The sequence below is a fragment of the Nannobrachium achirus genome (assembly GCF_963921795.1).
Source record: "Nannobrachium achirus genome assembly, chromosome: 9".
NCBI lineage: Eukaryota > Metazoa > Chordata > Actinopteri > Myctophiformes > Myctophidae > Nannobrachium > Nannobrachium achirus.
The window spans coordinates 60724231-60751121 of record NC_137818.1 but is presented as its reverse complement, the minus strand read 5'-3'; the positions used below and the strand labels follow the sequence as shown (position 1 = coordinate 60751121).

Below are 26891 nucleotides of genomic sequence, written 5' to 3'. Positions count from 1 at the left end.
AGGCAGGGGCTGACATTTCTAAAGGGGCCTTTTGGTGGACAATTCTATTGAATGCAGCCCTCAGGGGCAGGGGCTCAAGCCCCCTTTGATGTCTATGTGTGTACATGCCTGGTGAAGGGGCTGGCAGAAGCGACAACGGAGCAGCTGGATCTGAGACCATTTTGCACAAATCAAACAAAATCCAGTAAAATGTTCACTTGGAAAGCCATGACCTGCCTCATTGGCCAACAACACACAGCTTCATCATAACCCCCAAAGTCTCGACAACAAAATATTATGTCCCAGGCAGCCACACAACAACGAAGATCAGAAGATCAGATCAGCAGGAGCGTCACAAGGGAAAAGTGGGACTGAGTCTGATTTACTAGGGCCCAAGGTGGAAGGGGCTTCATTATTTTATACTTTTGCTATTGAAAAATAGCAGATCTACAAGCTTGCAGCGCGACACTCGGTGCCATGCTGTGAGCTTGTATATATCTATTTTTGAAATCCCCCTATGAAGAAAATTCATGGGGGGCCCGCAGTGAATCCTTGTACCCAGTGGGTACAAGGATTCACTGCGGCGAATTGTCTTCATAGGGGGATTTCAAAAATAGATATATACAAGCTCACAGCATGGCAACGAGTGTCGCGCTGCAAGCTTGTAGATCTGCTATTTTTCAATAGCAAAAGTATAAAATAATGAAGCATTTGAACAGATCCTCAGCCTCTGAGCCAAACAACCCACTACAGTACAAACACATAGAATCACCTGATGCAGCGCCGGTCCATTCGACTACCAATCCGATCTTCAAGCCCTGCTCGCGGGAGAGGAGAGGAGAAAATACCCCCCGGCGAAGTCCTCGGTCAGGCTTTTCTGGTCTGAAGAAAAGCGACGCGTCGCGCCCATATAACTCCAACAAAAGTAGTGAAAATAGCAGATTTACAAGCACACAACGCCTCATCCCAAGCGCGATGATCGTTTCACGAGTGTCCTCCAACGAGTAAGAAAAGTAAACGCGACGATCATCATTTGGCAGCTCTGTTTCCATCCTAAACGTACTGTTGTTTTGGTGGATAATATTCCAGTCTGATGAAAGGGTCGCGTCCAAGGTCCATATAACTCCATGTAACAAAAGTACTGAAAATAGCAGATCTACAAGCACACAACGCCTCGTCGCATCAGCCGCATCACAAGCACGATAATCGTTTCAACGAGTAAGAAAAAGCAAACGCGACGATCATCATTTGGCAGCTGTTTCCAAAGTAGGCCTACTGTTTAGCTTCGCTAGGTTTTCCCTGCTGTGCACGCGCGATGCGCGCGCGCATGCAGGCATGTGCATTTGAGGCGCGCCGTGCACGAGCGCGCAGCCTGAGAAGAGAACGTGCAGCGCTCCTGGAACCATCTAGCGTGATCGCACATCGCAGCAGTGTGCTCATAGACTATAATGAGTGTGCTCTGTTCTAAAGCCCGCCTACTGTATCCGGTTATGTAACACTCAGATACATGCAAGACACGTTTCCGCATCTGGTATAGACCCAGAACGGATCAGCAACAAGCAGGGCAAATTGTCCCAATCAGTTCTCTACAGGCCACTGAGGCCATGCAGCCAGCAGTTTGCGCACATCAATCAACAGAGCATGAGAGCGATTCAATTCAAAGGAACGTTATTGGCATGAGAAAACATAGGCTACGTTTACATCGCCAAAGCAAGTGCCACAAATAAATAAAAACAATTGAATATGGGGAACATATTTACAGTTATACACATAGGCCTTGCCTTATATAAAGTTATAAGTTATAAGTGTGTGTGTGTGTGTGTGTGTGTGTGTGTGTGTGTGTGTGTGTGTGTGTGTGTGTGTGTGTGTGCGTGCGTGCGTGCGTGTGTGTGTGTGTCAAAATGTGATCTGTGCAAAATAAAACACTTGAATGTTGAATAAAAGGTAAAAAGCTTATTTCTATTTCTGTGAAGTCAGTATGACGCCCTAAGGGCAAGAGGTGACCTATTACAGCCCTATTACACTATTCCAGTTATTGCCCTATTACACAATTACACTTATTACACTAGTACACTTATCTGATAAGTGCCTGACGCCATAAATTCAAATATCAACTGAATTATCCACTTGAAAAGCGATCGATCACAAAAAGGTCAATATCTCCAGTTATTTCAATTATAGCTGGATTTTGGTCAAAAATGGCTATTTTGAGATGGCTGCAACTATAGAAAAAAAGCTTTTTATTTATTTATTTTATTTTTTGGTGAGACTAGAGGTTGTCTTGTTTCATTTCAGGTACTGTAGGACATTGTCAAAAGAATACAGAATTTAGGAAAAATGTCAATATAAAAAAAAATTATAAATTTTTTCATTAAACAAAATGGCAGGAGAGCCAAACAGTCAATGTTAAAATGGCGGCCAATGTGTTAATAGTAAAAAAAAAAAAAAAAATCCTCTTAATAGTGGCTCAGGGGTAGCCTAGAGGGTAGCCAGATAAGTCGACCTCTTTCAAAGTCGACCCAGACTCTTTTCCCAACGGGTCTGTGGCTAAAATTAGCCACAGATTTGACTAAAATCAAATCTGTGCTTCTGGGGGTCCCTGGAACAAAAAGGTTAGCAATAGGGGTCCATCCGTGGAACAAACTATTTTGAGATGGGGGTCCACGGCCAAAAATACATTTTGGGGGTCCTTAACCACTGATAGGCACATTCTACAAATGTCTTCTAAATCATAACAATTTTCTGAAAAAAACTTATGTGGCCATCAGTGTTTCTCAAACTTTGTCATGTGAAGGACCCCCAGAATGATATGTATTTGGCTACGGACCCCCATCACAAAATATTTTGTTCCAGGGACCCCCAGAAGCAAATATTTGATTTTGTCTATTCTGCATCTAAGGCCTCAGACCTGTTGGGAAACGAGTTTGGGGTCGACTTTGAAAGAGGTCGACTTTTCTGGCATTCGCCTAGAGTGGCCGGTAGAGGCCGGACGGGAACCACGAGGTTCCCAGTTCGATCCTGGGCTCACCCAGAATTAAGTGTCTTAAAGACGGTCTTTGAGCAAGATGCGGAACTGAACCGGACCCCTATAGTTGCTCCCAATGTGCAGGTTGGTGTGCCTTGCATGGTTTCCACCACCATTGCTGTATGAATGCGTGTGACTGTGAATGTAACGCACAATGATGCAATCTATCAAAAGTGCTTTGGATAAAAGTGCTACAATATAAATGCACCATTTACCATCTCAGTCCTGTGTTTTTAGCAAACTGCTAATAAAGAATTCAATCAACCAATCAATCAATCAATCAATCAATCAATCAATCAATCAATCAATCAATGGGTGAGCGTGTTCGTTACAGTTGGATAAACTTGGATTACTCAGGTAACTGTGGATTACTTGTGACGTAGCGGCTCGTCGTCGTCTCCAGAAGAATTCAGGTTGAGTGGAGGAGCTCCTCTCCTCTCCTCTCCTCCTCCTTCCTAGCAGCAAAGCGAGAAAAAAAACTAAGATGGCGTCTCGTTGTAAAGAGCAGGATGAAGTGATGTGAAGTGGGTCACACAGTGATTGATACAGATAGTGGGGCATCATTCAAACCAAGTGCAAGACGCTCGTGTGCAAGCAGAGCGACCACATGCCGTCGACAGTTGTTCAGACTCATGCGTTTGACGACGGGACGGGATTACATATGGTGGAGTGAGGGGCTGAAAAACGGCCAACTTTAAATAGCTAGCTAACGGGGGCTTAGCCTGCTACTAGCTATAGCTAGCTAGCCAACTGGACCACCACAACACAGCTGGCCACCGTTAGCTAACAGCTACTAGCCACCACCAACCAACCAACCACCACCACAACACCAACAACAAGAGAGAGAGGAAGGACATTTTGCAGTCATTCCCCGGGACATCGAGGTGTCTACGGGTCAGTCACGGGGCGTGGGGTTCATAATAATAATCATAATGATGATATATATAAGATCAAACCATGTCTAGCCCAGGTGGGAGGTTTACTAGCTTACAGGAGGAGGCTAACCGGAGTGCTAAGTCTAGTTAAACCGTGGGAGAGGTGCTGCCTGCTTGCTTTCTGCGACTGGAGTGGAGGAGGCCTTCTAGCAACGCTTAGCCCGTGCTATGATGTAGCCTTACATCACAGTCTGAACAATGGCACTTTCCTTGAGGTTTTCAGCAACTGATCCATAAAATGAAACGTTTTGTTTTAGGTCATTGATGGTGGATGTTTACGTTTGATCCGTCTAGTGGTTTTCCTGGGTCTGCTTAGATCCTTGTCACAGCTATGAAATATTAACCAGTCCGTGGTTATTAATACGACACACCGGCCGGGTTATCCCAAGTTTAACAGTTGACATTAATTATTGGCCTGGCCTCCCCCGTTTTTATTTAATCGAATTTGTTATGTGAACTCCTGATTTTACAGTGAATTCTTGTGGAAACAGGTGGATACGTTCTGTGTTTTTTGGCAGTTATGTAACGGTGGATTTGTTGACGCTTTAAAATGTGTGGAGAATTTGACATGAACCTTAAAGAGGTGACGTGCTGTACGTGGCCTACGCTATGGGGTCCATGGAGTCTTCATTCACGCCATTGTTTGTTTTTTTGGGCCCGTGAAGAATCAGAAAGTCAGAGAGAGCATCGTTTGATCCACATGCCAGCAATTAAAACTCTTTGGCGAGTTCTGATGGCTTTAGTGTCTCTTGGAGATGCTTTAGGCTAGGCCTAGGGTTGATTTGTTTCAACATATTGTAATAATAATAATACCATTTTTGTGGAATTTAGATTTATTATAGTTTTTGACCTAAACCCCTGGTATTTATTCATTGGGGTGTTCTGTTGTAGTTCATTATGCATATGAAGAATGATTGATTGGTTGATTGAATACTTTATCAGCAGTTGTTTGCAAAAAAGAGGCACAGGAAAGAACAGTTCAATACAAAGTTCTTCCAAGAGGATTTTAAACCCAAGAAAGCCTATGGCATGTTCCCATTGGGGTCCTTTGTACACAACTCATCGAAGAGGATGGACCCCTGGAAGCTGGAACATTATTTTATGACAATTTGAGTGTTTTATCCCTAAGTTCATAAGGGCATGGCGTTTGTTTTGTTGTCTGTCTGTGATGTTGGGGGAGGGGGTTGGAAATGAGACCAGACCAGTTTCAAGGCAGAACTCCTCCCCTCTGCCATCTACCTACCTTTATGTCTGGATGTGTGGGGTTCGGTGTCTTTAACTGATGCAAGTTTACAGTGTTATGAAAGATACAGAGGAAATGAATATCCGGTGCATTTCCTCTCCTAAAGTATTATGGTGTAATGATGTCGTAACAAACCAGGAAGCCCCGTCTGAGTAAACAAACAGATGACGCAGCTTGTTTTAGGGAAAACTGAAGTGAAATGCCCTTTGTCTAGAAACTTGGCCTGCATTGCCAATCGAAGAACAAGTATGTAAAACTGTTACAGTGCTTATTGTTACGGCACCGTTTTCATCTTTTTACTGAAGATTGAGCGGACAAAAGTAATTGGGAAGAGTTGTTGAGAGGTTCTCTTATTACTGTATTGATTGTTATTGATCACAAGGACCAAGAAGGTAGTAGTAGTTAACAAATGCTTGGCCTTCAGGCTTGCGCCGCCTCATTAATGGAGCACATCAGAGCTCCGCCATCTTGTGGTGGAAGGCCCAATCCATACTTTGTCGTACGACGGTGCTGCACACTGAAAATAGAAAACCTTACAATACAAACTAACAATGCGCTGCAGATGCGACACTTATTGGAGCTTGGCCTGCTGCTTAAATTAGGCTAGAACCTCCTCAGGTCACGTTTGACTAGGTGAAACGTTTTGCTTGATAAAGCTCATAATGTCTGCCTGACTTCATGAACTAATCTTGGATTTTGGGTTTCTTGCTGTTGCCAGGGCGATGGAGGGGGAAGATTTCTTGCCTCCACCGGAGTGCCCAGTGTTCGAGCCGTCATGGGAGGAGTTTCAGGATGCCCTGGGCTACATCGCCAAGATCCGTCCAATCGCAGAGAAATCTGGCATCTGCAAGATTCGACCTCCGCCGGTAAATATTTCGTTTTTGTGTTTAGATAACGGTGAAATATCATGCTGATATCGTGGCTTCAGTTTAATTATGTTGTCCCGTTGCGATTCTGTAGGAGTGGCAACCACCTTTTTCAGTGGAGCTGGACACGTTCAAATTCACACCCCGCATTCAGCGACTTAATGAACTAGAGGTTTGTTCCTTCTTTTTATTCTTTTTATTGTAGTGTTATGTGACATGGTTGTTAACGACATAAACCCTATTCTGTGTGAGTCAATTTGGCGAGGATTTGTTGAAAACTGTTTATTGTGAGCTTGTAGGCAGGCTATTTTCGACAAAGATTTTATGTAGGGTTTAACCTTTTAAACCCTGTATACTTAGTTGACCAGAGTCCCCTAGGGGTCTACCCTCCTTTTCCCTTGTACACTAAATATTTTGCATTGTTGCTATTTTCACAAAATATTCACCCCCAGAATAGGGATAGGGAAGCTAGGGGTTCATGTGGTTTAAGTGGATAATGTAGAGCTGTTAATGCGTGGGGTTATATCTAATCATTGTGGTCCCTAATTCTAACCAATGTAGGCGGAGACACGAGTGAAGCTGAATTATTTAGACCGCATTGCCAAGTTCTGGGAGATCCAGGGATCCTCGTTGAAACTCCCAAACATTGAAAGGCGCATCCTTGACCTCTTCAGTCTGTCAAAGGTAAATATGATATAAGTGGATGCCCCCCCCCCCCCCCCCCCCCTGTTCTCGTGCCTTGCCTGTATCATACTTCAGTCAACAGTAGGGCTGTCACGATTATGACATTTTACGTGACGATTAATTGTCACTCAGATTATTGCGATTAGCGATTTAATTGTGTATTTGTCGTTGATAATTATATTTCTGTTTGGCTTTTAGGCTTTGAAGTTGCACATGGCAGATATGACACATAACTTAAATATACAAAGAAATTACTGACATATTTGACAACTTTCTACTTAAAAAAGAACATTGATAGTGGAAATAGCCGATCTACAAGCTCACAACGTGTCGCATCGCGGCGCGTTGTGAGCTTGTAGATCTGCTATTTCCACTATTTCTGAAAATGTTTGTAAATGTATGAACATTTTTCAACATTCACGATTATGACGATTATGACAAAATAGACGATTATGTAATAATTGTGACAGCCCTAGTCAACAGAAAACAAATGGTTGAAATCAACCTATTTTTTAATTTACATTTTTGTTCCAGGTTGTCACAGAAGAAGGCGGGTTTGAGATGCTCTGTAAGGAGCGGCGCTGGGCCCGTGTGGCTCAGAGGCTCGGCTATCCCCCAGGCAAGAACATCGGCTCCCTCCTGCGGTCGCACTATGAGCGGATCGTCTACCCCTTTGAAGTGTTCCAGTCCGGTGCCACGATGGTAACACTATACACACACCCCATTGTCCCTTTGTGTTAGCAGCCAATAACATGGAAACAGTCATTCTCTCTATGAATAATCACACAATGACTGTCTAATGTATAGAGCAGGGGTTCCCAATCTTTTTTGTTGGGTGCTTGTAGATCGATTTCTTATAGATCGATTTCAGAATCAATGGGGGTAAATTTAGCGTCAAGGGTCAAGTACATTTACCTCCATTGATTCTCACACAAATGCATTTGGCTCCCCATCCAGGGCCTTGTATTTGGGTCCCCATCCAGGCTCATTCATTTGGGTCCCCATCCAGAATCAATGGGGGTAAATTTACAATAATCATTTCTTTTGTCCTAGGAATGCGACGAATACAAAAAAATAAATACAATATTGAACTCAAGTCTCCATGGTGTGACTAATCAATAGGAAGAAAAAAAAGTAATTTTGGGGGGTGAACTACTCCTTTAAGACTCACTTTGGAGCCACACTGTTCCCTTGTGGATCCCAAGATCCACAGGATTCCATTGTTTTAGTATGTGTGTTTTGACCCGATCCCGTGTTTCCTTCCCTGTTTAGCCGACTCCCAAGCCAAAGCACTATGATGGTGAGGAGAAAGAGAAAGAGTACAAGCCTCACTCCATCCCGTTGCGTCAGTCACTCCAGCCCTCCAAGATGAGCAGCTATGGACGCAGAGCCAACCGCTGTCAGCCAGATGTGAGTATCTATTACTGTATTTGAATGTCTGATCTTATCGGTTGCATCGCGTAGTTACATTTCTGGAGATCTAAAAATGCACAAGGAGCCGATGTCGCAAGACCAAACTGAGAAGGTCTGAATGCCTGCCCTGAGAATGTCCAGGGTGTCGTTTTTGTCAGTTGCTTTTCATTTAAATGGCATGAAACCCTACGACAGGGTTCCCCAATTAGTTTTCCCCAAGGGCCGAATTATGTCTAGGGTACCAAGCCGAGGGCCACAACATTGCAGGGGGCGACGGTGGCGTTCCCGCTACTCCAGCGACGGTTCAGATATCGTCGTTGTCGGGTGAAAATCTTGTATGTCCACAACCGTTTGTTTCGCATTTATCATTTTAAAAATGATTTAAACTAATGAAAACAGCCGATCTACAAGCACACGGTGCGAGGCGTTGTGTGCTTGTAGATCGGCACTTTTGTGCGACGGCCATGTATGATGAAGCAGGGCTTTACTTTGCGAAAGAACGTACAAATTTGGAAATACGAGGTTTCCACCCGACAACGAGGATATACTAGTGTTGTTGCTGCTCTTATACCACCATTATTCCAGTAATAAGGTTGGTGGGGGCCAGACAGTAGCCCCCCGCGGGCCGCAAATGGCCCACGGGCCGCCTATTGGGGAACCCTGCCCTAGGATGATTTTGTTTGTTTTCCGGTTCAACTACAGAAGGGTAAATACATGGTCAACAAGAAGCTTAGCATCTGTCAACTTAATAAAGAACATACCTAGCATCTATCTGAATAACATAACTAGCATCTATCTCTATGTACTTCTTGGCATGTCCAGTTGTCCACGAGTAAAATGAAATGTATAGTGTGCTAGCCTGCTAGGAGATGAGGTGGAGGCTGAAAAGGTGAGACTGAGGCAGAAGATGTCGAGTGACTGACTAATAGTCCTGACTGGTGGACCCCGGGGGGACCGGTCATTGATGCTTGTACTTTGTGGGAAGCAGTGTCCTTGAGAAAGGGGCGTGCCATGCCCTTGGTCACATTGTAGGTCATCGGCAATGTTTTGAAGCCTGTGTAAAATGCATACCTGGAACGTATTGGAAAGTGTCATGAGATTTTATAGAAGGATAATAATGTAATATATCGTCATTGTCGTGTGGAAACCTTGTATCTCCAAGTTTCAAATTTGTACGTTCTTTCGCAAAGTAAAGCCCTGCTTCATCATACAAGGCCGTCGCACAAAAGTAGTGAAAACAGCCGATCTACAAGCACACAACGCCTCGCACCGCGAGGCGTTGTGTGCTTGTAGATCGGCTGTTTTCACTAGTTTCGTTCATTTTTTAAATGATAAATACAAAACGAACGGTTTTGGACATACAAGGTTTCCACCCGACAACGACGATATAGAACACAGACTAGAATGATAGGATTCAGGTTAAAAAAATCGTCATACAAAATACAAATACATCTCGTGCATGATTGGTTGACTGGTCAAGTGGAAAGTGTCGGATGTAACTGAAATCTCTAGCAGGTGTACATTTATGTGGGGCTTTTTACTGTAGTAGTAATAATAATGGCTGGGTGTCATTGAGTGAGCACGGTGTGGTGACCTAAATCGTATATTCTCAGCTCAAGCGGCAATGGCATCCGATCTGTTTTGGTCTCTTGGACTAAAACGTAATGAATTTGAAATACATTTACTAAAGAGGGTATATGCATTAGCCCAACTTGTCAGCACCAGGCCCTTTGGTCTTATATAATATCTTGCTTGTGTAAACAGGAAGTAAAAGTAGAGCTGTTGCGTGAGAATCGGTTGTTAAAAACAGACAAATTGATTTATCAGTTGCGAGTTTCCGCAGGGCTTACTGATCCCTGTGGTGAAGTGAAGGTGTAAGCATAAAACACAGACTACCGGTAGATACAAGTGTAGAGATAAAAATCGAACCTCTGTTCGAAGTGGAGGGGGGTGTGTGTGTGTGTGTGTGTGTGTGTGTGTGTGTGTGTGTGTGTGTGTGTGTGTGTGTGTGTGTGTGTGTGTGTGTGTGTGTGTGTGTGTGTGTGTGTGTGTGTGTGTGTGTGTGCGCGCAACAGCGCCCCTCCCTTAACATGTGTGGCCAGAAAAGGTTACTGCAGGCTACATACCCGGAGACAGACAGACCCACACACACGGCCACGTATAGGGAGCTCCACACAGCTCCAAAAATACTTGAGACCCTTGTGACCTCAAGCTACATGCTGAATGATAACACTGATTCATCTGATCACTTAAAGCTGGGCTCACACTACAGGAGCTTAAACATCCTAACCGATTCTTTTATTTGGGTTTGCATCATGCACATTTGGAGAATTTAAAAAAGATTCTCTAATCTATAAACATGCATTGCACACTACAAGATTTTAAGATATTATGCCTGGTAGGGCATTCACGAATAGTGATTTTTGAGCGGTGGTCACAACGCTCCTATACGTGGCCGTGTGTGTGGGTCTGTTTGTCTGTTTGTCTGTCTGTCTGTCTGTCTGTCTGTCTCCGGGTATGTAGCCTGCAGTAACCTTTTCTGACCACACATGTTAAGGGAGGGGCGCTGTTGTTCAGGATAGGCCAGGCATAGGCCAGGCACACTCACACACAAACACACACAGGGGGCACACACACACACACACACACACACACACACACACACACACACACACACACACACACACACCACCGCTCAGTTCACACGAGTGTGATTTTTAGTATTCGAATTATTCTACCTAAAAAGTATTCGAATAGTCGGATATTCGACAGGACTGGTCAAACTGTCAAATATTAAGTAAGCAAGAGACGAACATTGTGAAAATAGCCGATCTACATGCTCACAACAGCATGTAGATCTGCTATTTTCACGATATTTCTCTGCGGAACCGAGTCACATTAAATGTAATACCTACAATTCCAAGTGCTTGTCAGGGTGGGGGGGGGGTCCCCCTGATACATACAACAGGACATGTTTTCTTTCTGTCACACCTGGAGTACGTTTTTCATTTAGTGATCCTTCTGGAACATCTTTTGTTTTGTTTTTGGCTATAAAATGGTTGTTTTGGAGATTAAAAAATGAAAAATTACCCGGGTTAGCATCTCATGTTTTTCCAGTTTATCCTTTAACAGCCACACAGGAGCACATGAGGACGATGGGATGGGATGCATCCCAGAATGCAATGCATCATCCTAGCATGCTAGCTCTCTGCCGCTGCCGCACCTGCCGTGCTGCTACGGTGCTTCAGTCTGCTGCTGCCGCTGCTCATTGCTCATTTTGCTCACCTCTCTTGTTTTTTTCTTTCACCTCATTCTTTTTCTCAGGCAGGCAGACGTACGGACATGTATGCATTTCCTTTGCCATATCATTTTATGTTTAGTGAAGCCCATATTCTCTACCTATCTCCTTCCTGCTGATGTTCATGGGCTTTTCCATATCATAACTGTGATTACTTCACTGTTTTCCGAATCCGTTAAAGGAACACATTATTATTTTATCTTCATATAATTGGGTCCTCACTAATGCTCATTATAAGATGGCACCATTTCGCTCTACTCACTCTGCGTCTCTGATGTGGGCTGAGGACGGTTTCCGAAACCAGCCTACCAATTATATCTTGGGTGGGGGATTCCAAGCTAAATGAGAACTACAGCCTTTCTCTTCTGAAAACCCATCAGGCTGAAACGGAAGCCATTGTTCAAAAAAACAAACAATGTTTTGAAATCTTAGTTGAAATCAACACCACCTACACAAATGTGCTTCTCTCAGAGTACAGGTGTCTGCCAGGCCAGGTAGAAGAACTCAATTTTAGCCAATCAGGATAGAATATGACAAATTGGACAGATCCGTCTTGATCACCGGACTATAGAGATAATGTGTACCGATTTGTCTGACAAAGTCTGTAGGAGTAATAATAAAACATGCCTTTTGAAAAGATCTGCCTCCTGTTGGCGCTATAACAGGCAGATGTGGGGCAAAGCTAACCCTGGCCTCCAGGAAGTGTGTGCACAGTTTCACATCGTTCAGGCGGAGATTAGTTGTAAACAGATGGACGGACAGTTGGACTGGGGCGAAATCATGGTCTCTACCACGCCTTCGGCCTGGCTGAGACAATAATATCATTGGTAGACACATTTTCCAACCATCCACAGTCCACTTCGGTTTGGAGACACCGTGCCATAGTGAGCATTACTGAGGACCCATATATGGAAAATGAGAGCACGTTAAAACATGTTTCAAATATCTTCTTTAATCACTGACACCTGACATCGCCATATGACCAAAATAGCCGATCTACCAGCTCACAATGCGTTGTGAGCGTTTAGATTTAGATTTGTGAACACAATTATTTATTTGGCTATTTGTTTTTAGTGTTTTTCGCCTATAACAAAAAAAAAAAATAAAGACACCAGGTTTAATGTGGTTAAATTTGATCCAGAATTGATATGGCCAAAAGGATCTCTTGGGTGGGGGGAACTGCATGAACAATTTCATCAGATAAACCCACTAGCCATCATAGCAATCTGATGAATGGCCATTGTTCATTTTAAAACCCAGTCCATGTAGTGGCCTTGTTATTGCTTATTTCTTTGCCATCATTCCTTCGTGAGCATTATACAAGTGGCCGTGTTTTGATCGGCAAAGATGTGGAATTTTTATAGTTCCCCAACACAATGGTTAGGGTTGGTTATTCCAAACACTGCAAGGTTGTATCACCATTAGCTAGAATTCATCAGTGACAGCAAAAAAGTATGCTATGCACACAATTTTGTTTTTATTTAAACATTCCACTGTAGTTCAAGACATACCTTTTTGCCAGTTAAAAGAATTCATGGCCATTTCTTTGTTTTTGTCGCATTCCTAAGCCATTAGCCCCAAAAAATCTCCATGAATTGAAGGCTTTTTGGGGTGTGTTATTGATATAAAATAACTACTTAAGTTTTTTATTTTATAAACTGGGAAAGCTCCACAGAAAAGTGTCCAAAGTGTCTCACTATGTGAACCATACAATCTTACACCAGTTAGTGTGTTAGATTTCAGTTCAGCGCTGTAGAATCACACAATTATTTGTGAAGGCGGCTGATGCCGGAGACAAGAGGAGGACTGGAATGTGAGAAGGCCAAGATTGATGGATAACAAGGGAATGAATAAATATGGAGAAATGTCTGCAGACTCTGCACACTTGCATTTGCGGTTACTCCTTTTTTTTAGTTTAACTACCCTTTTGTTCTGGTCATGTCATATTGGGTGAAAAGGGCATATCTAAATGCTCTGTGAGCTTGTAGATCTGGTATTTTCTGCACAGATGGGGGAAAAAGGAGGGGGATAAATATACTGTAGGACTCTTAGGACTAGCAAAGCATATAGTATACATGGGTTAAATCGTTAACAATCATACGACAACCCATAGTTGGCATTTTCTAAGAGCACTTTTAAGAGAAAACCTGGGGAACTAAAGATGCTGTCTTTGCCATATTTAAATGTTAAACATGGTTGAACACTCGTACAGTCAGTTAACCTCATCTGTGCGCTTGGGTGAAAAGCTCTATCAGTAGAGATAAGTTTGAGAGATAAGGTAAAAATAAAAACGGCGAATGCAGACGTCATGATGCATTATTCTCCCATGAATGTTCTTCATAGGGGGAGGGGGTTTAACCCATTTAGACCAGGAACGCGTTATTACGCATTTGTGCTTCAACTATTGAAAAATAGCAGATATGAAGCTTGAGTGCCACGTTGCGAGCTTATAGATCTGCTATTTTTGAAAAATCGTGAAAATTTGTGTCTTTGAATATTTCAAATCCTTCTAAGGTTTTTTGAAAAACCTATGTTCCTGTGTCAGTGGTGCTCAAACCCTTTCATGTGAAGGACCCCCAAAATGATATGTATTTGTCCACGGACCCCCATCTCAAAATATTTAGTTCCAGGGACCCCCCAGAAGCAAAATTCGAGTTAAAAATGTTCGCTTAAAAAATACATATATTCAAAGATTTGCGCACATTTTCACGACTTCTCAAAAATGGCAGGTCTACAAGCTCGCAACGCGGCACTTGGTGCCGCGCTGCGAGCTTGCATATCTGCCCCTCCACCTTGGGCCCTAGTAACTCAGTCCCACCTTTCCACCCCCTTGTGACGCCACTGGAAGGGAGTCCTGTGATCTCCCCCACAGCGTCTGGTTTACTCTCTCTCTCATTCCGTCCGCTCCTCTTGTCTTAGTGTGTTGTTGCTGTTGTTGTCTCCCCCTGCAGGGTCCGGAGGAGCTCACCCCTCCCCATCCTCTCACCACTGGCTCTCAGTTCCTCGCTGCCGCGGTACAAAGCTCACTCTCCGCCCCTCTCTCTCTCACTCTTCTCTCTCACTCTGGTTTTCTGCCTTCTTTCCTAGAATAGAGAGAGTGTTGTACTCCTCTGATGGAGATGATGTGTAGCACCTTTTAGGGCAGTCGTTCTCAAACATTTACATTTCAAGGTCTCCCCTTAACTCTGACAGTGTACAAATGGAACCAAATGGACCCTAACGGGTCCATTTGGTTCCATTTGTACACTGTCAGAGTTACAGACTTGTATGGGTCAATTTAGACCCCCATAAAGGAACCCACGAAGTCCCTGGAATCCACTTTGAGAACCACTGTTTTAGGGTAATGTTTGGTCTTGGAGGAAAAAATAGGGGACCAAATATAGACCTCGGGTGCTCCGGTCAGCAAATGATGTAGGGTATAAGTGACTCCCTGGACAGGAGTCTCCAGACGTAAAAAAAATAACACGATTCATTCAAGCGGCATAAACTGATATCATCTTTGATTTCAAAAGCATATTGATATATTAATTACATACAGTGCTGCTTTCTGACACCTATTAGAAAAAAAATCATAGCTGGCCTGGGTGCCTATAAGATCTTTTTATAATATTTATTTTTTTGTATCTTTTTGATAGTTTTGTATTACAAATTCTTAAGTTCAAATTAGTTGTAGTCGCTATGGACCCCTGACACCAGCAGAACTTTATTCCAGTTTAACAAATGATTTATCTCTTGTTTGCGTCTGTCTCTTTCACTTTTACTGTACTCCGTCTCTATCTTTTCGTACTTGGCTTGGATGCTTTCTTGCTGGACAGTCTTGTGTGCCTCTCTGTTCTGCTGTTATGCCTTGCTGTCCGCTCACTGCTGCAGCGTTCTCGTGTGGCTGCATGCTTGAGTGCATGTCACTCTCAAAACTCAGTAGGTTGAGTTTTCACACGCTTTTCCCTAAAAAGAGTGAACATTGTCTCTTGAGAGGATGCGTGGAGGTGTTCTGTATCTGGACAATGTTCCCCCTCAGCAGTGACGACAGAAAAAGATGATTACATTTTTTGATAACTAGGTATTAACAAGCCTTGTGGCTTCGCAAGGTGTGTTTAAGTGTAAGCTTGATTGGCCCTTCTCCAGTAGGGTTGCAACGGTATGAGATTTTGAACACCGAAAATATCGTCCGCGTCAACACCGCGGTTATCGGTAACACCGTTTCAACCACCATTGCGTGTCTTGTCGTCTTGTGAGCACTCAGTAGCAGCCAATGCTACCTCAAGCTACAACAACAACAACCATCTGACCATATTAAAAATTCAGCTTTGTAAAAAAGCAACAACACTGTTAGTGTTACAACAGCCCTGCGTTTTCTTGTTTGGCTAATCGTTGTTTTTCCGCCTACTGCGTTCTGTGACATTATAAATCCACAACTAGTCTCCTGGAACGTGCCCTGCGAGTGGGGACGAGACATCTTGCAGTCTGATGGGCTTGGCCCGTGGATGATCCGTTGATTGTTCTCGACACTGTCTCCCACACAAGGAACAGCTCCCGGCCTCCCGCGATTGAGAATCGAATCCCATTGTTTATTTAAAAGAGCTGTTCAAAAGAGCGGAGGGACGAACGTCACATCTCTACTGCGCTCCTCGGGGCAGAGCGGTGTTATCGGTGTGCAGGTAAAGTACTCACCGGTAACACCGAGTACCGTTGCAACCCTATTCTCCAGTTAAGAGTGATGCATGTTGGTGATTTAAGTTGTGACTGGTGGTGGTGGGTCTTAACATTCTAGCTGTGCTAATGTTTCCCTTCCCATTCTAACCCTATATAGCATCATCCCTTGTTGTGATGCAGTGTTCTAACTCTTGTTCCGTCATTGGCCCAGGCCCTTGCTTTGCTGTCTGTGTGCTATGGAGAGTAGTTGTGTGTTGTGTGCACGGCCCTCATGCTGACCACTTGGTTGTTGCCTACAGCCTGAACCCACCGAGGAGGACATTGAGAAGAACCCAGAGCTGAAGAAGCTGCAGATCTATGGGGCGGGACCTAAGATGATGGGACTGGGTCTGATTGGCAGGGACAAAGGCATCAGGAAGAAAGGTAGAAGGTCTTCTTTTGGTGTTGAAGGCTGTACAATTGAGCTTTCGTCCCTCCCCAAAAAGCCCCAACCCGCTTGAATTAAAATATGTTTTGTGTGGCTTTTTTCATGTTTCCTGGCCTCAATTACACCCCAAAAAAATGAACATTCAACATTCAGTGGTTTTTCTGTATTCTGTAGTTTTTGAATAATAAGGCTCAGAAAAGTGAGTTAATTTTCCTCTGGACTAACACATCATCATCCAGGGGAGGATGTGGTTGTAGGGAAGGGTTTATCACCTTTGATGTTACTTTCCACTGTGTTTGCACTGTGCACATGGGGTAATCACTGCCTGCCTCCTGTGAATTGTTTTATTTTAGTTTTCTTTTTATTTCGTTCATATGATTGTTTTGTTTCTAAATTGACTTTCAGTAAACGATGATGACAACTTGTTGTTTTCCAGACGATCTCCCCCAGACTGTTACAGTGAAGGACAGTGCGTCCCCTCCACTAGCCTCTGTCCCCGGCGGTGACGTCGTCCCACTCACGGAGCCGCCGGCCGCAGCAGCTCCAGAGACGCCGCAGCGCGGCGGCGGCGACGACGACACCTCGTCCTGCCCGCCGCCGCCTCCCACTACCGTCACCGTGAAGGCGGAACCCAAAACCGAGGTGAAGATGGAGGACGTAGAGGAAGAGGCCGTGAAGGAAGAAATCAAGGAGGAAAATGGACCGTGTACCAAGATGACCATGAGGCTCCGTCGCAACCTCGGCAATCCTCAGTTTGTAAGTAGGATGACCGATGGCAAACAGTACATGAGTTATGGTTAAATGTACAGGGTTCCCATGGTCATGAAATTCCTGGAAATATTTTGAAATTTTAAAAATATTTTTCCAGTACTGGAAAAGTTTTGGAATTGATCAAGGGTCCTGGAAGGTCCTGGAAAGAATAGCTATGCATTGTCTTTGGTTATTGATTTTGTTAATACCTCTGAAATGACAAATTCAACATTGGTCAAATTGTCAAATATTAGTAATTGTGAAAATTGTGAAAATAGCAGATCTACATGCTCATGTAGATCTGCTATTTTCACAATAAAACCTCAACTCTTTGTGCTCATCAGGGTGGGGGGTCCCCAGTTCAAATATGATTATTTCGGGGGTCATGGCCTGAAAAGGTTGAGAACCAATGGCATACACTACCTGTCTTTGGAGTGACTCGTTATTGAGCTGAATTGTTGTTATATAGTCCTGGAAATCGGGTTAAATATTCTGGAAAGGTTTTGGAAATTAATTGGTAAAGATGTGTGGGAACCCTGAATGTAGGGCTGCTGACTAAAACAAAGATATCACTTTGGATTTACATGATGCGTTATGAGCATTTCCCACAGTTTTGTACTTTTATCATCTTATCTTCGCTGTTATTATTTTTTTAAACTTATTTTTTATTTGCAGATTATAACATGCATCACAATACAGGGTTTACCTTGTTATATCATTTCAAATGTCTCATTTCAGTCCATTTCAAAGTTCGTTATCGGTGGTGTCATCCTGTTGGGTGTTATACACAGTCCATTTTTCCCATTTCTCCAGGAATAGGTCTTCTTGTAACCTTAGTTTGTGGGTCCATCACATATATGTGTGTCCAAAATATTTCTGTGTCCAAAAATGTGTTTTATAAAATGGGGCTGATGGTGGCGCTATATGGGACGGATCCATGTTGATGACATGAGTGTAGACATACTGTGTACCGATTTGCGGGATTTTAAGGCAAAATCTGTAGGAGCAGTGTCCAAAAATGTGTTTGAAAAAATTGTCCTGATGGTGGCGCTATATGGGACAGATCGGGGCAACGGTGGCGGAGATATGAGAAGGGCAAAAGTGTGAAGTGTGACTGACAGACTGACAGACTGACTGACTGACAGCCGGTTGAGGTTTTGATAGTAACTGCGACCTGACGGTCGCAACAATCTTGTGATTGCTTTTTTGCTGGCTGCCAGCAGCACCTTGACCAGATAACATATCTTCTCCATGCGTGTTTTCCCACCACTTCGCTGTTATTTTTATTTTATTATCTCAATAAATTGCACAGATTGAAAGGTTTGTTACTGCCGGCAGGCTCCTTTAGCAAACCTCTTTCTTGTAAAATGTGAGGCGGAGGTGATATATTCTCCTACACGCTCTGACGTCGGTTCTTTCCTCTGATCTCTGCTCCTTTTTTGCTCAAGGTTGACTCGTTCGTGTGTCGGATGTGTGGCCGCGGCGATGACGACGAGAAGCTCATGCTGTGCGACAGCTGTGATGATAACTATCACACCTTCTGTCTGCTGCCGCCGCTCACCGAGCCTCCCAAAGGAAACTGGCGATGCCCCAAATGCGTGGCAGAGGTAAAACACTCGTCACAGTTTGGCAACTAGGTTATTATTATTTTTGGTGGTGTTGTTTTTCCTCCCTTCGTCAGCTTACACTTAGGGGTGGGCGATATGGTGATAATTATCGTTGAGACGATACAATGTCTCCACGATACAATGTCTCCACGATATGCCTTTTCAGAGATATCATATATCGTGATACAATTGAGGGAGCCTTGCAAAACATCCTGTTTAATTGTTAATACAGAGATTCATTGCAGAATTCAATTTAAATCAGTCAAGGTCTCCACTTAACTCTGACAGTATACAAATGAATTTGGTTTCATTTGTATACTGTCAGAGTTACATACTTGTAAAGTTCAATTTAGACCTCCCAAAAGGTACCCAGAGAGTCTAGTTTTTGTCAAGTAACTTGAAAAATATCCATAAAAAACAACTTGGAAAAAAGAATTGTGATAAAATCGTCGTAGCTTGATACAGCTTGGGAAAATATCGTGATATTGTATTTTTCCATATCGCCCACCCCTACTTACACTGTTTTCTATGGTCATGTCTTTCTCTTCAGGAATGTAAAAGGCCGAACGAAGCGTTTGGCTTCGAGCAGGCGACAAAGGAATATAACCTGCAGAGCTTTGGGGAAATGGCAGACGCCTTCAAAGCAGATTACTTCAACATGCCTGTCCATGTAAGGCCAACACACCATGCACACAATCTGTGTTTCACTCTCACCTCACTATGGAACGTGGAGTTCCTGACTGGCGATAGTGTACTAATCGCACCCCAAATAACGCTATACTTTGTTGTGAATATTGAAATGTTCAGAGTAAACACCTGATTAAAGTGGAACTCAGCTGATATTTAATGTGAATCCTATCAGTCGTCGTTGTGAGGTCGTCAGGTCACAATTCACTCTTTGTCAAGTCCCACCCCATGTCGTTCTGTTACTAGGTGGGACAACAAAGCCAGGGAAGAATATTTTTATAATGGAAGTGAATGGGAAAAAAGTCCCACCCCATGTCGTTTTCATAGCCTCATTATTGCTATTTAAAGTACCAAAAAAAAACATCTACGTGATATTAATAAAAAAGGAACAAAAAAGTACAGTAGTTACATTGCAAAACAGGGGTTTTCCCCCGAAAATACATGTTTTAATTAGTTTAATCCTCTGAAACAGACAGAGGGCAGAGAAAGAGAGAGAGAGCGCAGTGCATCTTGGGTGACTCGCAATGACCAGGAGGTTGTGGAACTATAATCTCGCGCACAACATAAAATGTATTTTAATTGTAATTCTGCCCATTTAAAATATATTCACCCAATCGAATCTCTTAGTTACATCGATATCGTTCATGTGAACTAGTTTGTTGAAGCGTATTCATTATACTCATCGAAATCGCTATGACCGTGCCGCATCGTGGCCGTACCGCGCATCACCGCACAATGCAGTGTCTAGCGGGAGACGTCTATGCAAGACTAGTAATCCACATAGCGATTTATTTTATCATTTCAACAAATATTCACTGTGTATTCACTCCACTCCACTTTGTTCCAAAATGTTGACAAAGCAAAAAATAAAATAAAAAATAAAAATAAATATCAATTTATAACTACACTCTCGCCATTAATATTAATGGAAGAATGTGGACTTTGTCCCGCTGCATAACTCCGCCCCCGGTAGCAAAAGAGAACGATTTTTCTGGTTGGCCAGTCAGGGACCAATCAGAAGGCTGACAAAGGGTCAATTTGACGTCAGTTCTCTGGGATGACAGCTTACTCTTTAAAATCACCAGGGGCTCTTGGGCTGCTGGCAATTTTGCATTGCCCGCTCAGGACCGGTCATCACAGTAGAAGGATAAGATTGACATGAATTCCTCTTTAAGACGTCGGTGTGGCTTTAGTATGCATTGAAACTAGGGCATTCACGAATAGTGATTTTTAGTATTTGAATTATTCGACCTCAAAGTATTCGAATATTCGACAGGACTGGCCAAACTGACCAAACTGTCAAATATTAAGTAAGCAAGAGGCGAACACTGTGAAAATAGCAGATCTACATGCTCACAACGGGCGTTGTGAGCATGTAGATCTGCTATTTTCACAATATTTATCTGCGGAACCGAGTCACATTAAATGTAATACCTAGAATTCCAAGTTCTTTTCAGGGTTCTTATGACTTCCTATCAAGCCAAGCTTTATAAACCATGTAGAAGTATATATATTTTTAAAGACAAAACAATAAAAAAATAAGTGAATATTCGACTTCGGTGAACAAAGTCGAATAGTGACTTTGATATTTGAATAGTCGAATATTTGGTGAATGCCCTAATTGAAACGCACTGCGTGTTGCTGGGTTTGCAGATGGTTCCGACAGAGCTGGTGGAGAGGGAGTTCTGGAGGCTGGTCAGCAGCATCGAGGAGGATGTGACGGTGGAGTATGGAGCGGACATCCACTCCAAAGACTTCGGCAGCGGTTTCCCCATGAACAATAGCCTGAAGGACCTCACAACAGAAGAGGAGGTAATGTTAAATGGTCTTCAATCCAAAGCGCTTTACAATGTGCCTTACAGTTCACATAGTTGGATTATGAAAACGACGCTGCCATATTGTAACCGTTGCTCTCAGAAACTAAATAAACTGTCAAACACATGTGAGCAAGCACACAACGCGAGGCGTTGTGTGCTTGTAGATCGGCTGTTTTCACTAGTTTTGTGCGACAGTCTTGTATGATGAAGCAGGGCTTTGCTTTTCCAAAAGACGTACACATTTGAAACTTGGAGATACAAGGTTTCTACCGACAGTGACGATGTTTTAGTGATTATGTTGTGAGGAAAACGTTGAGATAATAGCATTTTGGTTAGAACTGACTGAAAATAACTTTGTACTTCAAGTTTGAAATGATACTAAATATTTTTTCAAGTGTCCAAATACATTCCAAATATTATCAAATTATCTCGCGGCACCCCTGGACTGCCTTCGCGGCACCCCAGGGTGCCCCGTCACCCACTTTGAAAACCCCCGAGTTAGCCTACACAATACCGATAGCAGATTTGTATCCATTATTAGTATTATTGTCGTTTTAAATTAGCTACTGTTGTAAACAACAGACAGGATGTTGAGTTGGATTCCACACGTCTCCTCTCTTTAAAATTTGTTCTCAGTCCTGTTATAAAAAAGCTAAATAATACATTTGATTGAAAGTAAGTAACCCTCGGGATGATGTTTTTCATCTTCATCAGGAATATGCTCGCAGCGGTTGGAACCTCAACGTGATGCCAGTGCTGGAGCAGTCTGTCCTGTGCCACATCAACGCAGACATCTCTGGGATGAAGGTGCCCTGGCTCTACGTGGGCATGGTCTTCTCAGCCTTCTGTTGGCATATCGAGGATCACTGGAGCTACTCCATCAACTACCTGCACTGGTAATGACCTCACAGGGTGCCTAGTACTATCTGCCATTTAATAATGATGATTACCATCCATTTTTCTACGAATGATCTCACTGGATGCCCGCCCTCCATCTACTGCCGACTGGTAATGTTCTCAGGGTGCCTGAAGGTACTGAAATACTCTTCAGTTGTGTTTTTGAGCGGTGGTAAACCGCTCCTAAGAGTGGCTGTGCGTGTATCTGTAGCCACTTTTCCTCAGCGTTTTGCCATAGCAATGTGTTTTCCTCAGCGTTTTGCCATAGCTGTGTGTGTGTGTGTGTGCGCGTGTGTGTGTGTGTGTGTGTGTGTGTGTGTGTGTGTAGCCATATTACATCATATTACATCACCAATTACCTCCTAGACCTATCTGTAGCCACTTTTCCTCAGCGTTTTGCCATAGCAATGTGTTTTCCTCAGCGTTTTGCAATAGCAATATGTGTGTGTGTGTGTGTGTGTAGCCATATTACATCACCAATTACGTTATGCAAGCACGACCACCGCTCACTTCACATTGGGTGTAATTTTTTCATTTACAGGCCATAAACGGTCTTAAATGTAATAGAAATTAGTGTTTAACAGTCCTTACACACGGACCGTGTTTTTCCTGGTGTTTGCAGGAAAATACATTTCTTTCATATTTGTTTCATGAGTACATCCACAGAGAATGTGAATATTACACGGGGATAAAGCAAGGTCATTTTTTATTCTGAACAAGGTCTATTTCTCTGAGCTTCTGCACAGTGGATAAAGGCAATAAATCAACCTGTATGAATGAGGCGTCAATCATGTGAATAGTTTTGATGCGAAATATTTTCGGGCAAGTATTTAGCATTTTGTTTCTTCATCACGCCATGCTGCTGGCTGTAGATTAGGTAGAAGGGCGATATGTAGAATCCATAGGAAGGTGAAAGGTTGTTGGATCCAAGCCATTCCTCCTGTGTTGTCTAGGGGCGAACCCAAGACGTGGTATGGGGTTCCTTCCTTCGCCGCTGAGCGACTTGAGGGAGTGATGAAGAAACTGACCCCAGAGCTGTTTGAGTATCAGCCTGACCTCCTCCACCAGCTGGTCACCATCATGAACCCCAACATTCTCATGTCCCATGGTGTGCCGGTAGGTATACACATGGACACACACACACACACACACACACACACACACACACACACACACACACACACACACACTACATGCCTGCGCACGCACACATATGGGTGGGCGATATGGAAAAATACAATTTCACGATATTTTCCCAAGCTGTATCAAGAATCGATACACGATTTTATCACGATTCTTTTTTATGGTTATTTTTCAAGTTACTTGACAAAAACTAGACTCTCTGGGTTCCTTTTGGGAGGTCTAAATTGAACTTTACAAGTATGCAACTCTGACAGTCACAGTAATGAAACCAAATGGATTTGGTTTTATTTGTATACTGTCAGAGTTAAGTGGAGACCTTGACATTTTAAAGTTTGAGAACTACTGATTTAGACCAGAATGCAGGTTTAAATTGAATTCTGCAATGAATCTCTGTATTAACGATTAAACAGGATTTTTTATAAGGCTCCCTCAATTGTATCACGATACATACGATACCTCTGAAAAGGCATACCGCTGAGACATTGTATCGTCTCAACGATAATTATCACCATATCGCCCACCCCTATGCACACATGCCCCAATTATGCACACGCAGGCTTGCACATACGCTCGCAACGCATGCACGCACACACACACACGCCATGATACATAAGAACATAATTAAGACACCATATTTCGCACATTAAAATGCAATTCAATGCGGTCTACATTACGCTAAGTGAAAAGTATATAATGATAATAGTATATAAATAAAACGAAACGTAGAATAAGAAATAATAAAACAATCGGCCATTCTAAGCGCTGACAGCCTTCATTTTGATTGACAGGTTGTGCGGACCAACCAGTGTGCTGGAGAATTTGTCATCACCTTCCCGAGAGCCTATCACAGCGGCTTCAACCAGGGATATAACTTTGCCGAAGCCGTCAACTTCTGCACTGCAGACTGGGTAAGACCATGCACACTGTGGTGTGTCCTCACCTTTTAACACGCAACACGTCACATTCTGAGGTTGTAGAACTAAGTACAGGGTTCCCTAACCCTAACCCTAACCCTAACCCACGGTCATGAAATTCCTGGAAATATTTTGAAATTAGAAAAATATTTTTTCCAGTACTGGAAAAGTTTTGGAATTGATCAAGGGTCCTGGAAGGTCCTGGGAATAATAGCTATGCATTGTCTTTGGTTATTGATTTTGTTAATACCTCTGAAATGCCAAATTAAACATTGGACAAATTGTCAAATATTAGAGGCAGCAATTGTGAAAATAGCCGATCTACATGCTCACAACGCCTCGCAACGCGAGGCGTTGTGAGCATGTAGATCTGCTATTTTCACAATAGAACTAACTGTGTTATACAAAATTCCTCAACTCTTAGTGCTCATCATTATTTCGGGGGTCACAGCCTGAAAAGGTTGAGAACCACTGGCATACACTACCTGTCTTTGGGCATTGCGCATAGGAGTAAGCGACATGTTGTTGAGCTGAATTATTGTTACATAGTCCTGGAAATTGGTTTAAATATTCTGGAAAGGTTTTGGAAAAGTTTTGGAAATTAATTGGTAAAAATGTGTGGGAACCCTGTAAGTATAACCGAAGCATGCGATGGCTCCTCCTCCTCCTCTCTTCTCAGCTTCCCTCGGGTCGTGCCTGCATCGAGCATTACCGCCGCCTCCGGAGGTATTGCGTCTTCTCCCACGAGGAGCTCACGTGCAAAATGGCGGCGTGCCCAGAGCGGCTAGACCTCAACCTGGCCGCGGCCACTCACCGGGAGATGTTCACCATCGTCCAGGAGGAGCGGAAACTACGGAAGAGCCTGTTGGAGAGGGTGAGCTACGCTTCGGCTGGAGTCCACCTTTAGCAACAGGGTTGTCATTAGGGCTGGGCGATATGGCGATAATTATCGTTGAGACGATACAACGTCTCCACGATATGCCTTTTCAGAAATATCGTATATATCGTGATACAATTGAGGGAGCCTTGTAAAAAAATCCTGCTTAATCGTTAATACAGAGATTCATTGCAGAATTCAATTTAAACCTGCAGTTTGGTCTAAATCAGTCGTTCTCAAACTTTAAAATGTCAAGGTCTCCACTTAACTCTGACAGTGTACAAATACGGGTCCATTTGGTTTCATTTGTATACTGTCAGAGTTACTTACTTGTAAAGTTCAATTTAGACCTCCCAAGAGAGTCTAGTTTTTGTCAAGTAACTTGAAAAATAACCATAAAAACCAATGTGAAAAATAATCGTGATAAAATCGTGTATCGTGATACAGCTTGGGAAAATATCGTGATATTGTATTTTTTCATATCGCCCACCCCTAGTTGTCATGCCTTGCTTCAAACTACATGAACCCTAGTGTTCCTATTCTAGGACAAACATTGGCCAAAAAAAATAGCAAATCTACAAGCTCTGTCAAAGAGGAGGGTTCCTAGTATAGACCCCCTAGGGCAGTGGTTCTCAATCTTTTTTTGGCTGCAGTACCCCCTTACACCCCCTTCCTCTGACTGCAGCAAAAGTCCAGTTCCAATGCCAATATGTTCAAAATAAAACGGCATAATGGCAAATAAACATTGCTTTCTATTCAATAACAGTTACTACTAGTCAAGTAATCGATATAATTTGGTTTAGAAATTGACAAATGAGCAGGTTTCGCACAAACTCTGTAAATGTTTTATCATTAACCAAAATACATTCCCATTTTCGAGTTTTTCCTCACGTACCCCCTGCAGTACCCCTGCGTCCCCCTAGGGGTACACTTCCCTGGGGCATTCTTTTTTTTCCCCCCTTCTGAACTGTAATGTTATTGTCATAACAGTAAAGTCTGAAATTGAGTTTGAATAGAATGTGTTTTTGTGTGTTTATGAAAAAGTAATCCATGACCTTATCTGACAAACCAGGGCATTACTGAGGCAGAGAGGGAAGCATTTGAGCTGCTGCCGGACGACGAGAGACAGTGTGACCATTGCAAGACCACCTGCTTCCTCTCCGCTCTGGCCTGCTACAACTGTTCTGAGCGCCTAGTCTGCCTCTATCACACCCAGGACCTGTGTAACTGCCCCACAGATAAGCTCTACCTCAGGTACGCACCATCATTCACTTCATGACCCCCAAAATAATCATATTTTAACTGGGGACCCTGACTAGGGCTGCACGGTTAATCGTTTTCAAACCGAAATCGCGATGTGAAATCTCGCGATTAGCGAATCGCAAAGGCCGCGGTTTTGGCGATTTTCGGCGAAGTTGACTTCTCAAGCATTATGCAGACGTTTTAATTTTAGAAATTCGTTCATAATTGACTAATCAATGATCAAATCATGCTTCCTAAATACCCACACATCGCCGCACCGCGGATTAGCCAACATTACGGGTTGCTCCAATCTCCTCAGAGCAGGAGAGGAGCCAAGCATGACACTGTCTGTCTAACAGCACGTAACAGTGTATTTCCCCTCCAACGGAGTACTCCATGGCTACAGGTAGTGAATGTTCTGGTAATCATTATAA

The 26891-nt window shown here is 43.2% G+C and overlaps 1 protein-coding gene across 3 annotated transcripts in view; it reads left to right on the top strand.

Moving 5' to 3' along the window:
* Positions 1-3491: 3491 nt before the first annotated feature.
* Positions 3492-26891, top strand: part of kdm5c (lysine demethylase 5C) — a 44204-nt gene continuing 20804 nt past the window's right edge. For 2 of the 3 annotated variants that reach the window (XM_080734155.1, XM_080734154.1), the window contains exons 1-17: positions 3492-3898; positions 5901-6048; positions 6143-6220; positions 6610-6732; positions 7267-7434; positions 8005-8142; positions 14395-14457; positions 16396-16519; positions 16960-17279; positions 18722-18880; positions 19431-19550; positions 21221-21379; positions 22099-22280; positions 23235-23397; positions 24213-24332; positions 25018-25212; positions 26288-26469. In XM_080734155.1, the coding sequence (XP_080590281.1) occupies positions 5905-6048; positions 6143-6220; positions 6610-6732; positions 7267-7434; positions 8005-8142; positions 14395-14457; positions 16396-16519; positions 16960-17279; positions 18722-18880; positions 19431-19550; positions 21221-21379; positions 22099-22280; positions 23235-23397; positions 24213-24332; positions 25018-25212; positions 26288-26469 (2438 nt within the window). In that variant the 5' untranslated portion in view covers positions 3492-3898; positions 5901-5904. The remainder of the gene's footprint in view (positions 3899-5900; positions 6049-6142; positions 6221-6609; positions 6733-7266; positions 7435-8004; positions 8143-14394; positions 14458-16395; positions 16520-16959; positions 17280-18721; positions 18881-19430; positions 19551-21220; positions 21380-22098; positions 22281-23234; positions 23398-24212; positions 24333-25017; positions 25213-26287; positions 26470-26891) is intronic. The other variant, XM_080734156.1, reaches the window with a different exon arrangement.